This window comes from Lepidochelys kempii, chromosome 1 (assembly GCF_965140265.1).
Source record: "Lepidochelys kempii isolate rLepKem1 chromosome 1, rLepKem1.hap2, whole genome shotgun sequence".
In the NCBI taxonomy this organism is placed as follows: domain Eukaryota; kingdom Metazoa; phylum Chordata; order Testudines; family Cheloniidae; genus Lepidochelys; species Lepidochelys kempii.
Window position 1 is genome coordinate 256,093,884 of NC_133256.1, and position 16,369 is coordinate 256,110,252.

Here is a 16,369-nt window from a genome sequence, read left to right on the forward strand (position 1 = left end):
GACATCTGGTCACCCTATGTGTGGGTCTCTTGCAAAAATGAAATGTCCACCGTTTCCTGGGACAGGTAAAAGTATTATAATGTCCCTACACCCACTTATATTCAGAGAGCCACATACAAAATTATTAATAAGAAAAAAGATGCAGAAAAAACTCCCAGAACTTCAGACAGCAACACTGAATTCTCCCATATCCATTATTCCCCAACATTTCCATTGGTCAAAGGGACACGCACTTTGGTCATCAGTTTTTTCAGTCTGTACCATTTCTGTTTGTCAAACTCACACATAGAGACATGTCTCATAGTATGCTGAGCGGACAACAAAGACTGGTTTCCTGACCTTAATCTATCTGTCCCCCTCTACTTCATGTTTCCCATTCGTCTCATCCAGAAAACTCCCCTCAGGGAGTTCATCATCCAAAGAATCTGTGAGTTCATCATCCCCCACTCTCTCAGATTGAGTGTCACTACTGACCTCGACTGAGGGAACCTCAGAGAGACAAGAGGGTGGGGGCTGCTGGGACCTAGGGGGCAAAACTACTAGCTGAGAATTCTCCATGCTCCCAACCAAAGAACTACTCTCAGCAGTACAGTCAACAGCGTGCTCCCCGACTGTGCTGACCAAACCAGCCCGCTTCGCAGCCCCCTCAGAAGCTTGGAACTTCCTCCACCTTCAACAACCGTTTTTTATTTTGGGGCTTCGTCAGCAAACCTGATCCTCAGCCAGGGCCACGGATTCCATAGCAACAGGCTCAGCCTCCATTTTGCAGTCAGGAGCCACAGAACCAGTAATGCCATCTTCCCCAGGTGGTAAAGGGGGCACGAACCCCACCGCCCCAAACCAACTGGAGCCTGTTAGGAAACCCCTACATTCCCAGGGGCAGTCTGCCTCTTCTTAGCGCGCTGATTGATCAAATGTAGGAGACTCAAACAACAAAAACAGGCCATGTCCTCAGTGACAACAAACACAATGTACTCACACTCCCCAACGCTATACTTCAGAGAAACTTCTAACACTTCGGAAGCATAGTTTAATATCACATAAACCTGGCTATGAAAGGACAAGACATGCTGAACCTCTGGGGTTTACAGCCCAAAGGAATTATCCTAATAGGGCTAGTGAATCTTAATATAACTTGCCAGGTCTTTAGGTAGCTGCTTATTTCCTAATAAAAGAGGCACATTAGAGACAGTGACTTTAACAGCAGGTGTGGTGAGGGGCACAACAGGGACAAAAACACCCTGCAGAACAATCCCCTCCACAACCACCTGTTCAACAAGGCTAAATGCAGCAACAAACACCACAGCCTTGCTCGTGCGGGAGCCATACCTCACATTTTTAAATCTAGTCATCTTCCCCACAGCTGCAACCCACCTCTCCACACAGGCAGAATCAGAGAGTCTAGAGGCAAAATCCGCAACCCACGTGGCCATGGGTTAAACCCTCAAAATCCACAACAAACAGAGGTCTCTGTCCCCGGGGCCTGGCCATGCCAGCCCAGAGGGCAGACAAAAGCCTGTTAAAACAAAAGAAACCCTGAAATATAACATTCAGTGGCCACAAAGCTACACATACAAAATACCCAAAGTCCCACTTCCCCAAGAGAAAGAAATAGAGAGAACAGCAAAGGACACCCACTTGCAACCATCCTCCAAAACAGCAGTTCTCAACCAGAGGTCTGGGAAGCCATGGGCAGGTTTCAGGGGGTCCACCAAGCAGGGCCAGCATTAGACTCATTGGAGCCTAGGGCAGAAAGCTGAAGCCCAGATCCCTGAGCTCTGTCTCCTGGGGCTGAAGTTGAAGCCTGAGCAACTTAGCTTTGTGGGGCTTGTTGTGGCATGGAGTCCCAGGCAATTGCCCTGCTTGCTACCCCCTAACACCAGCCCTGGCTTTTATCCGCAGAAAAGGAGTTTTTATAGCATATTGGGGCGGGGGGGGGGGGAGAGGGGAGGCTCAGAAAGAAAAAGGTTGAGAACCCCTGCTCCAAAATACACGCACAATCCTCTGGGATAGAGAGAGAGATAGCCTGGTGGTTAGGGCACCCATCTGGAAGGTGGGAGACCCTGTGTCCCTGCTCCAATGACTTACCACCACCTTTTCCCCTGGTTGGACTTTGAATGGGACCTGATCTGGTAGGTGTGGTCAGAGCATGACTATTGGATCGAGGCCTTCAGGTAAGATAAGCAGAGGAGTGGCTATCTTCCCCTAGTTTGTGGATCATGCTGAGGTTCAGGTGGCCAGGTGCCTAGTGTGAGGCAGCACTGGACATGCCCAGAAGTAGAAACTTAGGCCCCTAGGGAACTTTTACCCCAACAATGTAGGCACCGAGTTTAGGTATCTATAGGGTAAGGTGATAGCTAAGTGGAGGTTTTGTGGATCACAGTGACTCTTAAATTTGGGATCTAGATGTCTAATCTGGGCTTTGGGCACCTGTAGTGGGGCAGCTACCCCACTCCAGCAGAACAGGGGTTAAAAGCGGTCCTGGAGAGGGCTGCAGCTGGGATATGCAGCGAGAGCAGCGGAGGGAGTAGCTGACCACAGGTGTGGTAAGCTCAATTAGGGCTCAGCTGGCCCTGATAAGAGGGCTCGGGGCCAGGAACTGATGAAGTCTCACTCCAGCCCTAGAGAGAGAAGGACTTAGCTGCCTGGGAGCTCAGGGTACCAAACATAGAGCAGTGCTAGGAAAGGGCAAGAGGAGCTGCGGAGATCCAGCCTGGTAAACCACCAGGCTGCAAGCCTTGGTGAAGGCCTACAAAGATACTGGGGCTGCAGAGGGAGGTGGTCCAACTTGGTGGTCTATCATTTGCCAGTAATGAGTGGCCATTACAGATGGCAGTCTGCCCCAGTGAATAGGGGCTAGATGATGACTCTCAGTAGCTACTGAGGCAAGGTTGGGATAGAGGGTTGGGGGTTCCCCTGGGAGGGGAGACCCAGAGTGTGGGGATTGCTGGGGGGCAGAACCCCTGGGTAAGGGGCACTGGGGTCTGGAAGGGACATAGGGCTTAAGGCAGGTGAGACATTGGCCAGAAGGAGGAGCTCTGGAGCTGGACAAGAGCTAATTCCAGGGATGAGCAGTGGGAGGTGCCGCACTGGTGAGTCTGTATGCTGCTACAGCACCTAAGTACACTTGTAGGTCTGGAGCTAAGTGAGTCTGATTAACTTGTTTCTATTAGATCACTAACTTAATAACACTGCTTGATAGTTCAAAACTTTATGTATTTCACTATCTCTTCAGTGGTGCCCATCCTGAACTTTAGGTGCATTACAACCTACTGAAAAATAAAACCAGTTAACAATGAAACAATCAGAACTTCAAAAAACCCTCCCAGCCAGCAGGCCCAAACACTGATAAAACTGCTATTTCATTCATTCCCTCCAAACAGCCAGTCAGCTCTCCCCACAACCGGTCCATTTTTAGGTATCTGACCTTTGTCCCTCCCCTGGACAGTTTCTTTTCTTCTTGGGGTTCTGACCATGACAGCACTTCCATTGGAGAAGATCCAGATTAACATATTCTTAACACCCAGGGAATTGATTCTTCCCTCTGTAACACCAGTTTTACACTCCTGTAACTCTGCTGAAATCAACTGAATTTCAGCAGTGCAAAATTGGTAACAGAGTGGAGAATCAGGCCCAGGTCTTCCACATTCTTTTGTTGTAAGGGTTGAGCATTCTGATTCGGTTGCTGTCAAGGTTCCTGTTCCCTTTAGCTCACATCTGCTTGGGTTTTAGTGCACTCCTTTAGTCTTCCAGCTCCCATTTTAGCTGGCCAGTCTTACCTACTTCTTGAAGCACCACCTTCTTTTCATTTCTAGGTTTCCTGATCCCATTGTTGCAAGCAGCTACCTGCATTTCCATTTTAGCTGCCTGGACAATGGCAAATTGGCCTTCTAGTACTTGGCTTTATATCACTTCTACATTTATGAAATGGTCTCAGATTAGATAGCTAGTAGCCCATGGCTAAAGACACCAGGTAACTCCCTTCTCTCCCTCTGTTCCCTACTTTGGAGAAAAGTTTCTAAAACCGTTTGGGGGGGGGGCAGGAGGTTCACGACAGTTTAGTGCCTGTTGGCGGGCGTTCTTAAAGTGAGTTCTATTCTGAAAAGGTAATGTGTGGTTTAAAAAAAAATTCCATATCAGTTGTGGATGGTTTACAAATAAAACAATGCATTCTCTAATTGTTGGCCCTATAAACTCCACTGGGGTCTGGGAGTTAAACTGGGTTCTTTTCTTTTTGCACATTATCGCCAGGTTCTGCATGTTGGCTTGTATCCTTAGTGACCCTAGTGCAAGCTCACTGCCTTCAGTGTTCAGTTAGTTTCCCATGTCCTCATCCTCATGAAGCAGAACCAGTAGCAAGTTGCACCCAGGACAGCAGAGGCAGATGAAGACATCACAGGCTGCTGCTGTTCAGTATCCGTTACAATCCTGGCCTCAGTGGAATCCTGTCAGGGCTTAGATTCCATAGTACAAAGGCCTTTATGGATACTTAAGATAGATATAATCTACACATGGGGTAGCAAGAGGAGAGTAAAACCTGCTCTCCCATCCTTTAAAATATCTTGTAGCCTGGGGAAAATTGGGAGAAGCACCCCCATCCCAGGCAAATGCTTTCCTGGCAGCAGGACAAACGAGCACAAACAGGTGGAGTCTTTCATCGTGTGGCTGAACATAATTTACCTATCTTAAACCTCCTTAAATCTAGGGACCAAAGCCTATTCAGATTCCTTCCATAGTGTCAATTCCATGTCTTTTTGCAAACATGCCAAGCCACTGTCAAGATGTATAATGGCTGTAGTGCTTATTTAAGGTTTATCCTCCAACATCAAGACTTTCGTTGGCGTTTGATGATCAGGGGAAAAAGATTATAGAGGACTTAATATTCAGGACAGAGAGGGAGGTTTTATCTGCAAATCATGAAGCTAAGAGTGAATTTAACTCTGCTGCCTTGCATAGGCACGTGACAGTTGTAGGGGCTTTCAGTATGTGATCTTACACCACAGGGCTATGTAGATATTTTATGTATGTAACAGGCATAGTATAATGTATACTCTGTTGCAAGGCTGACCTAAAATCTGCCTGTGGTCTCCAATCTACACTGTAAATTCTATGTCAGCATTAGATGCATTAAACAATTGAGGGTTTTATTGAATTAAATACGAAAATGGTTAATTCAGTCAGTACTGTAGCCCCTGTAATTGAATTTGATTGTTTGTTTATTTTATAGTGCCCCAAATGTTTATTTACAGCATGCTGCAGACTTTTGTATCAAAACTGTGTAACTGAATAATAGAAAGAAAAGGAGGACTTGTGGCACCTTAGAGACTAACCAATTTATTTGATGCATCCAATGAAGTGAGCTGTAGCGCATGAAAGCTTATGGTCAGATAATTTTATTAGTCTCTAAGGTGCCACAAGTCCTCCTTTTTTCTTTTTGCGAATATAGACTAACACGGCTGCTACTCTGAAACCTGAATAATAGAAGTAGCCAAGAGGGTGCTGGGAGTTCTTGTCACTTGACTAGCAAACAATTGGGGCTTTTGGCCCTTGCAAAAATGTGGATGCAGTTTGGGCTTACAGAGCAAGGTCAGTAGCTAAATGTTAAAAAATCAGCAGTGCAATAGTCAACAATACTTTGATAGTGAAATTTGTAGATGATCACACTTCATTGTGTCAGGCTGTTCAGACAGAAGTGGATATTGATTTATACTTGATTCACATTTGGAACATTTTTTGTCACAACCAGACAGGCTAGAAACTTTGTTCTAAATGAAACTTTGGATTTTAGAGCCCAAGTGAGCAACCGAAGGTTTATTCTGCAACGATTTTTTTTAAAAGTAAGTTTCTAACCCTCATGGTTACAGAGAAAAGCTGGAAAATGAGCCTTTAGGATTCATAAAAACCAGAAGGCAAATGTAAAGGATCCCAAATTCATTTTTACTTATTAAAAATCGCATGGTTTTTAAGCTAATGTCATGATTTTTTGGGGCGGGGAGGGACGGAGGCAGCACTGACCCGTGGTTTTTGAATGCTTGGGGTTGGAAATATTGCTGCCTTCCTGCTCTCTCACAGCTCATGCAGTAGAGATACCTGACGCTTCAGAGGTGTCCCAGGTTTGATCCTGGCCAAGGATGAGTCTGTGTTACACTTGCCTAGTGAGCCCCGTGATTACTCTACTCTCGGTGTAATTACATCTTATTGCCACTTGAGGTCAGCAGCTGCTGAGAAAAAGCCATCAAGTTAGCAAACACTATCTTGCTTTATTACTCCATTTTCATTTACTTAGACTTCATGAAGATGAATGTGTTCTTCACACCCATCCATCCGTTAGCATTGTAGTTCTGCAAAAGCAGAGGACTCCTTTTGTAGGAACACAAACTTCAATAAGTATGCTTCCTGCTGAGTCCACACGGAGCCATGTCCTGGGGAATGGCGCTATGGAGTGCGGGCTGGCTTCACAGAGCGGTGTTGGTCCCCACAGTACTGGAGGGTGTATGATGTGATGGTGGTGACTCAGGACCTAGTCCTAGTCGTAACACTTACATGATGCTCTTCATCACAAGTAGGTGTTTTAACGCCAGCATCGTGGCCCAATCTCTGCTGTTTGTTTTTTTTTTCTCCTTTTCCTCCTGTGCCTTCATCTGGTGAATCGTTTTTCGTTTCCTGGCCGAAGTCGCTGTGTAGTATTGCTCGTCAATACACGCTGCGCTCCATCCCAGAAAGGTTTGTATTTTCAGTGGTGTGAAATGATCCCCCTGCATGACTGATGCCAACCGATATTTCTGGAGAACCTTTCCTCCAAAGATCTCTAAGCACTGGACACATTTAACAAACGGTACATCTGGGGAGCAGTGTCTTGATCACCGAAATGAATCGGGGGAAAATATAGGCTAAATATTAGGAAATGCTTTATAGCTAGAAGAACAGGTAAGTCAGAGGAACAAACTGCCAAATGAGCTTATGGGATTGCCAGTGCTAGATATTTGTCAAGGCTTTGTATATGCACCCATCTATCAGAGATGGTTTAAGGAGAGTGAAATCAGTCTTACCCCAATGCAGGGATGTTGACTGAATGAGTCACTTTAGGTATATTTCACCCCCAAGTAATTATTTTAATGCTTTCCCACCTTACCCTAACCAGAGATACAATAGCAGATATGGTTTCAGCACAAAATCATAAGAAAATATCCCCTTCCTCTCAAACATACCCCAAACCTAAATGAAAGAAGGAACATGTGATAGTCAGAAAGTAGAGCCAAAATCAGTGACCTTTATTTTAACAGCATCTTTCAGCACAATTACAGAGTTACAAGGCTGCAGAGAACAGAGTGGGAGTATAAAATAACAAAAATAAATAGAACAGGAGCCAAGGAGGTCAGCAGGAGTTGGCTGGAATCAGGTGGTGAAGGGCAGATGGAAGGTTCAGATTGGTCAAAGGCTTTATGATTCAGCCACCAAAGTTATGAATTCTGGAGAAGGGAAAATTTGTTTAAATTAAGAAGCATGTTATAGAGGTTCATAGCATCACCGAGACAGCAGGGGCAACTTCATTAACAACCTTTTACAATAATTGAATGGCTTATAAACCAAAATGAATCAGAGGGTCAGATTGTGGGTCAGAAAACCTCACAGTGAAGCTAAACCATTTTTGAGAAGCCAAAGAGGGAATTCAGGATATGTCAATCCACCCAGACTGCCCGTTGGTGCCCGCTTGGCCAGTCTCTTTAGCTGTGCCATACTCCTTAGTCACAAAGTCAATTTCCTTTGTGAACCCAACAGACATCACCTAAAAGGAAGAAGGCAAGCACTGGATATAAATTTTGTAGTGAGGTGGATTCCGCTCTGTCAGTGGCTGGCAGCACATCTGCAAATACATTAATCATGGCTATAGCCAGATATTTTCTAAAGTAATAGTTATATTGATGCTATTATTGTATATTGTCAACATAGCTCAAAGCTATTTATTTATTAAAATACATTATGTATATGAATAACCCCTATATTTTACATGTCTGTGAATGATTCCTATATTCCCAGTATATCACATTTAAGTATTCTAAACAAATTCCAGAGTTCTAATTATGTAAAACTTATTTTCACTTTATTTTGAAATGCTCTTTGGACCATCAGCAGACTTTCCCTGAACATTGCAGAGGACCCAGCACAAACCCTGTGGTATTTCATTGAACTACCAAAGGTAATCTCTGAATTTATTATAGACTAATCATTTCTCTCTCCAAACTGGTAATGCATTATTTTGGGACACACGAGTGCAAAAGAGAAACTCATCAGAACATTTTTTACCCCCTCCTGATTTTTCTTTCAGTGTTGTGTGTGTGGTTTTTTTTTTTTTTAACTTGAGCCAACAAATAGTGGATTTGAAGTCTGAACATATTTCATGACAGAGTTCTGAGAAAATGACTGGTGGAATTAGAAGTATTCCCAGAACCTCAGCTGGAGTGGAGCGTGAATACATGTACTAGATAAAGATTGTGATCTACCTGAATAAAAGTTTGGCTCTTTTTTCCAATCTTTTCCCTGGAGAACATGGCTTCTGACATCACAGGCCTAGCAGCATCAGGCAGCTAGAGGAACTGAAGGGTATGATTTATTTGTCCAATAGCACATAAGAGGTCAAAAAATGACCAAGTACAAACCTTTCTTTTTTTGGTTTTCTCTTGTGCCCTGGGAATCTGAGTTTGTGGTGGTGGTGATGATTTCCAGCTGAGGGACTGTGGAAGGCTAGACTCACCTGCCCTGAAACTGACTGTGGCCTCAGTAGCATTCCCCTTCAGTCTGGGAGATGAGGTCTGGAGGATGGTCACCCTCCTGGGTAACATGGACCTGGGCTTGGAGGTTGTTCTGGTCCCTCAATTTTGACTGGATCCAATGAAAGATGAAGGGATTCAGTACCTCTCAAGAGACAGGTCAGCACCTTGCAGGAGTAGGCCCCGTGTTTTCAACACTTCTAGATTGGCAGGCCAGCCCCAAAATATAAATCTTGATCCATTTAGCCAGAAGTATGGATAGATTATTGGAATAATTCCTGAATTGTGTGTGGAAGCAGAGATGAGCTCTGAATAGGAGATCTGAGAGATCATTCCTAATCTGACACATGATTCTGAAGGAGGCTCCATAGGACAGCTAAGATGGAAGCCTACAATGAAAGAACTGAGGAACAGGTGGACCTGGCATGCTCAAATAAATCTTTAGAAGGCAGGAATGCCAATCCTTCATCTCTCAGAACTGTTATGGGCTGCTGGGAACTAGACTGAGGGGATATCCAATTCATTACCATCATCTGTAAAAGGCTGGATCTCCATAGTCAGCTAATGATCAGGGTGGCGTTTGAAAACTTGACCCAAGGGATGGACCTGGGGTGAAGGAGGACAATTCATTTATTAGAAAAAAAAATCCAGTGTTTCTGTAGCAGAAAATATAGCATCAAAATTGAAAAATACCAAAGCTAAGAAATAGCTGTGGGAGTTCCAGCTGCTAAGGCTTTCATGGTTGGTGAATCAGGCATATTGTGAGACAGGGCAAAGTGTCTCAAACATGTCGCTTATCACCATTTCTCCTTGCTCTTTTGCTCTGTCCCTCACAACAGGTAAATTGCCACACGTTCCACGCCTCACTGCTGCAGCAGTTTGCTAGTAGAATGAGGCTTGGGAGGGAGGAGAGCTCTGGAATGTTGCTTGGTGGGGGTGTTGGCCAGAAGTGTGCAAGGAAAAAGAATCAGGGTCTTGATTCCCTTCGCACTTACACTAGGGTAAATCCACAGTAACTCCACAGAATTCAGTGGACTTTCACAGGTGCGAAACTGATGGGAGAGGAGCCTTGGCTGAGGAGATACTCCAGATTGCTCTCATAGAATAGGTCTGCTCGCAGGCATCGCTTCCCTTTTTTTTTTTTTTTTTTTAAATGTTGGCCACACCATTAATTTTAAGAGATGCCAACACCCTTCTCTTTCATATAAGCCAAGATGAGTCTGAAACATTTCATAAGTAGAGGTTTCTTTTAACTCAACTGGGATTGCTCCTGTTTCGCAGCCGTGGAGTTATCACGTTGGCCAACCAACTATGAGCATCCTTACAAGGATCTTCAGATGACTTGACTCCTGTAAATTGCACTCCTGTCTAGATCTCTGGGAACCGAGCCACTGATTTGAGTGGGACTGGAAAGGCTCGGTCAGTAATAAAGCATGTGAAAGTATCTGAGATTTATGACCTAGAACCCTGAGTTCAAGACGGCTGCTAGTAATCAGCAACAGCTCGCTTTGCTCCTATGTCACTGTGACGTATCAGGGCCTGATAACTTAAGAGAATTTAGCCTGGAAATAGGCCCATAGACACTGTTCTACTGGTGTGCCATGGTCAGGCAGCTGAGCATATCTTATTTGTCACCTCTCTCATTGGGTAATTTTGTATGCCATCCCTTCTATTTCTACCCTATAAACTGTGAGATCATGTTAAGTAACCTCACTTTCACTTGTATTTTGCATACCATTTGAAGACCACACCTTTATAAATCCAAGAGAATGGATAATACTAAGACAGGACTATCTGAAGTTAAAATTGAGATGTTTCCAATTTTCACCCTGTCAAAGAGGCTGTCAGGATGATGGGAGGTTACAAAGTGATTTTCTACTGCTGAGCTGGCATAATGATCCAGCTAGAACCGCCCCCCCCGCTTCCACCTCCTTTCTTATAATGGAGGGAAAGGATTCATTCAGACCTGCACAACTTCATATCTGTTCCAATGAGCCTCGGTAATGTGGAGGAGAGAAAGGAAAAGGAAAGGGAGAAATGCAGTCTGTGGATTATTTTGACAAGAAGTTGCCAGCAAGAGCAAAATATCGGTTTCTAAATTTCTAGCCATGCTGTGGACAAAAATGTGCCCCTTTCTTGTAAGCCTGATGCTATAATCTTGATGGTTAATGAAGTTAAATGACCGGTTTCCCTATCTTCCCTGTGAAGATTGTCGGTGGGAACTTGGATAGACAGTGAGGCTGCACAATGGACTTACTCAACACTGAATGTTAAGAATTTGCTTTGCTAAGCCATCAGAAGTCTTGCATCACGTTCTCATTTAAGTGAAACAGGATTTTTTTAATCAAGGAGAAATGCTGCTCTTCAGCTTCTGCTATGTCTCTCTCTTCCTGCCTCCAAATTCAGCTCCTGTAAACTCTGAGGGCCTGATCCTGAGCCCATTGCAACCAATGGAAATACTCCCCCTGACTTCAGTGAGGGTTGGAGGGGGCCCTTTATCCCTCCCCCCCGTGTGAGTGCCTTTGCTATCTCCCATCCTGTGCTAAATCTGGGTTTCTATGAATTCCTGCTCCCTCTAGTGTTGGGACTCAGCTTCTGCACCAAGGAAGGTACCACAAATTTAGTAAACCCTGAAATGTAACTAAAGTCCTAATCTGCCCTCCACAAGGTCACAACTGGCAATGAAGCCTATGGTGCTTATACCTCTGTACTAGGGGCAGAATTTGACCCTCCTGAAACCACCTACCATCAATGCCGATTTTGCCATCGCCATCCTTATCTCCAGCAACCAGGAGCGCCTTGGTTTCTTTATCAGATAGGTCTCTGCCATCAGGGGTGAAGCCCTTCAGTACAAATCTAAAGAAAAGGCATGGGACAAAGAGAAGGCTGGGTCACTAGGGTTTAACGTTCCTGGTTTTTAGAGATGATGAGCAGTGGTGTTGACACATGCAATTGAACCCAAAGGCCTGGCCCCTGTTGGCGACCTTCTTTATCACACAGAACGAGTGCTCTCACCTGGAATTGTTTGAGATGGAGGAGTTGTAGTTAGATTACAGATCACTCACATAAAAGTTAGATACCTTTCTCTCGACACACATTTGATCCTACTTTTAACTGTTTACTCCCCCTGCTGAGCCATGCAAACAACCGGACACTGCCCAAGACAGGGCAATTAGAAGTCTGAATGGGACTGCGTTTTCGGGTGTGTTTCACTCAGATGAAAATATGAACACATCCTCTTAATGTAAGGACAGAGGGAAGACTTGACCTACTTACTTCAACTCATCTTCCTCAATGAAGCCACTTTGATCTTTATCAAGAATGTGGAAAACCTTCTTTACATCTTCCTGGCTCTTCTTTTTCAGCCCCATGATTTCAAAGAACTTCTTGTAGCAGAAGGATTCAGCAACTGCGGGAGAAGAAGAGTGAGGCTGGGTTAGTTGTAGGCTGGTTACTGAGGCACATTGGTATAGATATTCCTGGTTTTCTCTCCCTCTGCCACAAAGAACCTGCCTTCTTAATCCTACCCCTAGAGGCCACAAGGTCAGGGCCCCGTTATGCTAGGCCTTGTATATAGACAGAGCAATATGCAGTCACTGCCCCAAAGAGCTTAAACTCTGAATAGACAAAGGGCCAGAGACAGTGCCCCCACTGTACAGAAGGGGGGAAGTGGCTTACTCAAGGTCACCCCAAGAGGCAGTGAGGGAGTTGGGGAATTAAACCCAGGCCTCCTCCCTTCCTCTCCAGTGCCTACACTGCCAGATGTCCCAAAGAGGAGTAAGAGCATTCACCTGAAACCTGAACTGGAGTCAGACTGTACCGAACATATTTTTAAAACTTCTCCTTTTGGAAATCAGAGTTCTGCCCGGCTCAGCCGTGCAGGCTGACTCGAGAAGACCTGCCTCTAGTTTATGGTGACATCTCCCATTTCCTCATTCCCCACACCTGGCTTCAAAATGTCAAGTGGAGCATTTTAGGAGCCAAAGGGACAGGCAGAAGTAGTTTGTATTCTGGGGCAGGGTCGGGGGGACTGCTGTGCTGCATGGCCCCTGCAAGATCATGTGCTGCACAAGTAGGGGGGAAAGATGAGGTTATCTGGCCCACTTCTCCCTTCCCTCACCAGCACCTCCACCCCTAGGGAGCCCTATAACAGTGGGGGCTGGAGAGATGTCAGGGGAAATCAAAGTGCAGTAGGCTGCCCTGTTTGCAAAGCATCCTTATCCTAGTAGCATCTCTGGGTTTACAGCAACATAAGGGGGTTTGGGCGCGTGGGAGCTGCTTGAGTCCGGAGCCCTAGTTAATTCCACCAGGGGCAACTTTGTGGCTGTCCTAGAATCATGGAGGCAGCTGCCGCAGCGAAGAGAGCGGGGCCCGATGTCCCGTCAGCTCCGGGCTGTCGAGTTTCCCGGCTGTGCGCTCTGTGTGTGGGGGGGAAGGAAGTAAAAAGAGGCTCCCCCCTTTGCAGGCTGGAAAAGGGAGTTTTTGTTGGGTGGGCGTGGATCGTGTTCATCCGAGAACACAGATCCCGACGCTTGCCCGGCAGAAGCCCAATCCGCAGATGCAGCGGCGTGCGGTTTATTTGGGGGGTCACCTGTCGAACGCTGGCGGAGAGAAACGGGGGGAGTTTGAAACGGGAGGCATCGATCTGTGCCTGAAGTAAGGCGCACTGCAGCCATCTGTCCTGCGGGAAGCTTCTGCAACCCAGCAGGCTGAGCCCACTCTCTCAACTCCTCTTCAGCCTGAAAAGTAAAAACCCCGAACAGGACAGACCGCAGCAGTTGCGTCTGCCAGTGAAACAAGAATCGAGAGCGCTGCAACGCTGGGGACAGGATTTGGGGGCCGGGGGGTCCCCCAGGTTCTGTTCCCCCCCCCCCCCAGGCATATCCTTCCCTAGTGTGGTTACAGCTTTGTTCCGTTTGGAAATATCTCGTGCCTAGGAACCGAGTCTGTCTGCTTTCCTACCTACTTCTCCTTCGAATGAATGGAGCGTTTCACGTCTCCAGTGGCCCGGGGAAGTTTGCAGGGGACACAGCCCTGGGTTTAATAAGCCCGACATGCTCACTTTGCACGTTTCTCCCCATCCCCATCGGATGTTTTATCCAGCCGGCTCCTCTGCCCTTCCCCGAGCGGAGCACAATTGCACCGCAGCCCCGCATGGGGAGAGAGGAAAAGCCACTCACCTGAAAAGGCTCCCACAGCCGCCTTGATCTCCTCCGGGCTGAGCAGGTCCGACATCGCCATCCTGCCGCTGGGTGAAGGGAGAGGCGAGTGCGAAAAGATTAAACAGTGCCTCTCTCATCATTCCTGCGCATATGACCCAAGCTGCAGCGCCGGCTGGGGACTGCACACCGGGAAGGGCTGGACCCGTGCCAGCGACCGCTCTCGAGGGGGAAGGGTCGCTAGCCGAAGTGGGCTGTGGAAACAAGCACTCTGGGGCACGTGCGTGTCGGTGTGTGGATGGGGGCTGCAGGGGGGGGGGGTGGTTCTCTGGAAGGCTGCAGACTAAGCCCCGTTGGAGCAGCGCCAGGGGCCGATCTAGGCTGGCAGAGGAGTTGTGTCAAGGGCAGACTCCCGGGTGCAGTGGGACAGAGCGAGTGGTGCAGCGCGGGGAAATCAGACGTGCGCTGTCCCGGTTCCACACGGCGGCGCGGAGCACGGCACTGCAGCAGGCGCCCCGCCTCAAGCCGCGCGCCAGCTGGGGTGGGGGAGCGGATGGAACTTAGCCTTAGCTGGAGACGCTTCTCCCTCCCGCCCCCCCCCCCCCGGCACCTTTCAGCCCTCGGCTCTTTGGGAGCCCCCCGTCTTAACCCGCCCCCGGGCTGAATTCTTCACCCCCGCCCCGTAGCTGACCCACAGCCCCGGTCTGACGCCCAACACGCCAGACACGAGGGCAGCAGGGTGAAGCTGGGGGTGCCATAGTAACTATGCTGATGTGCGGTCCTGCGGGCGCAGGCTGCTCAGACTTTGGGCTGCGCTGCTCAGTCACCGCTGGGAGCAGCCGGCCCAGCCGCCCGGGAAGTTTGTCTGGATTGCCTGGTAAGCGACTTGCCCATTGCTCTTCACAGAAATGATCCACCCGACCTCCCTCCTCTGCCACGCAAGGTGCCGGGGGCACGAGGGCAGATCCGTGCGGGAGGAGCCGGGGGCGCTGAAGCGTGGGGACACTGGGGCAGATCCGTGCGGGAGGAGCCGGGGACGCTGAAGCGTGGGGACACTGGGGCAGATCCGTGCGGGAGGAGCCGGGGGCGCTGAAGCGTGGGGACACTGGGGCAGATCCGTGCGGGAGGAGCCGGGGGCGCTGAAGCGTGGGGACACTGGGGCAGATCCGTGCGGGAGGAGCCGGGGGCGCTGAAGCGTGGGGACACTGGGGCAGATCCGTGCGGGAGGAGCCGGGGGCGCTGAAGCGTGGGGACACTGGGGCAGATCCGTGCGGGAGGAGCCGGGGGCGCTGAAGCGTGGGGACACTGGGGCAGATCCGTGCGGGAGGAGCCGGGGGCGCTGAAGCGTGGGGACACTGGGGCAGATCCGTGCGGGAGGTGCCGGCACATTGGCTGCACGTCGAGTACTTAAACCAAGGGCCGGGCTGTGTCGTGCCTTCCAGCACAGCTGCGGGGCCCACCCCCACCACTCCTTCCCGTTGAAGACAATGGGGTGGCTGCGCTGCCTAAGATTTTGAAGGATCATCGGGCCCAGAAAGGAAACAGGCTTCGGGAGAAACTTTGTTCATCCTCTCAATGACTCCTCCTCAGCTGCTTCCTAAGGGAACATGCCCCTCCCTGCCCCAAGTCCAGGCCTAGTTCTGGTAGAAGGCCACTGAGCGCACCTGTGCGTGTGTGTGTTAAGATATTGGGGTCCTTTTGTTTAACAAGGGCCTCACCTCACTGGAGGCCGGAGGGTGGGTGAATCTTTGGCCCCTTCTTGTCCCCATTTGTTGTATTTGCTCCTGGCAGGAGCCAGTCACTCCTTTCTCCGCAGGTGAACCACAGCCCCGCACCCAGAGGGCGCCTGGGTGTCTGGGTCAAGCCCTGAGCAGCTCTCCCCTAAGCAGTGGCTAAAGCGGACCCAAACAGCTCAGGGCTTGTGCCAAGCCTAAAGTGCAGCAGCGCGGGTCAGACTCAGTTCAGTTTTCCTGTCCTGTGAGCCGACCCGAGCGAATTCTCTCGCCTCCCCCCTCGCCACGAAGACATTTGCCAGGTCCATCGCAGCTGCATTTGGCCTCGAGTAAACATCAAGAGGGTGACAAAGTCTTCCCCGAAGTTGGCTTGTGGAGCTCCGTGCCCACCCCCATCAACCGCGCCAACCCTTAGCCCATGGCACGCCTCCCTCAGGTTTCATCCCAGCGACCCCCAGCCATTGAGGAGAAACAGCAAAATGCCCCTGACATGGTCTTCGGAATTCAGCAGGTGCTCACATCCTCTCCCCCTCACTTGCATAACAGAGAGAAGCCCCTGCTTGTGTCCTGTGGGAGCGGGCCCCGGTGGACAGGCCCTGGAGGTTCTCTCCCGTCGGCTGCAACCCACAAAGCAGGGGGTGCGAAAGAGTGGTTTCTTTCCCCGCCTTGCAACTCGGGCTTTCTCCCCCACCCGTGGCTGCGGCTCACT

The 16,369-nt window shown here is 48.7% G+C and overlaps 1 protein-coding gene across 4 annotated transcripts; it reads right to left on the bottom strand.

The window, feature by feature from the left end:
- Positions 1-7,249: 7,249 nt before the first annotated feature.
- Positions 7,250-14,243, bottom strand: PVALB (parvalbumin). Of its 4 annotated transcripts, none has more exons than XR_012156324.1 (5): positions 13,949-14,243; positions 12,045-12,177; positions 11,515-11,624; positions 8,753-8,880; positions 7,250-7,469 (listed from the first exon to the last, which is right to left on the bottom strand). XR_012156324.1 is itself a non-coding variant. In XM_073325307.1 (5 exons), exons 1-4 carry the CDS (start codon positions 14,007-14,009, stop codon positions 9,337-9,339), a joined length of 342 nt encoding a protein of 113 aa, XP_073181408.1. In that variant the 5' UTR covers positions 14,010-14,234; the 3' UTR covers positions 7,250-7,469; positions 9,296-9,336. The 4 variants fall into 4 exon arrangements, 3 of the variants coding, with proteins under 3 accessions (XP_073181408.1, XP_073181426.1, XP_073181417.1); XM_073325307.1 differs by lacking the exon at positions 8,753-8,880 and adding an exon at positions 9,296-9,374 and having other exon boundaries at positions 13,949-14,234; XM_073325316.1 differs by lacking the exon at positions 7,250-7,469 and adding an exon at positions 9,296-9,374 and having other exon boundaries at positions 8,786-8,880; positions 13,949-14,235.
- Positions 14,244-16,369: the final 2,126 nt, after the last annotated feature.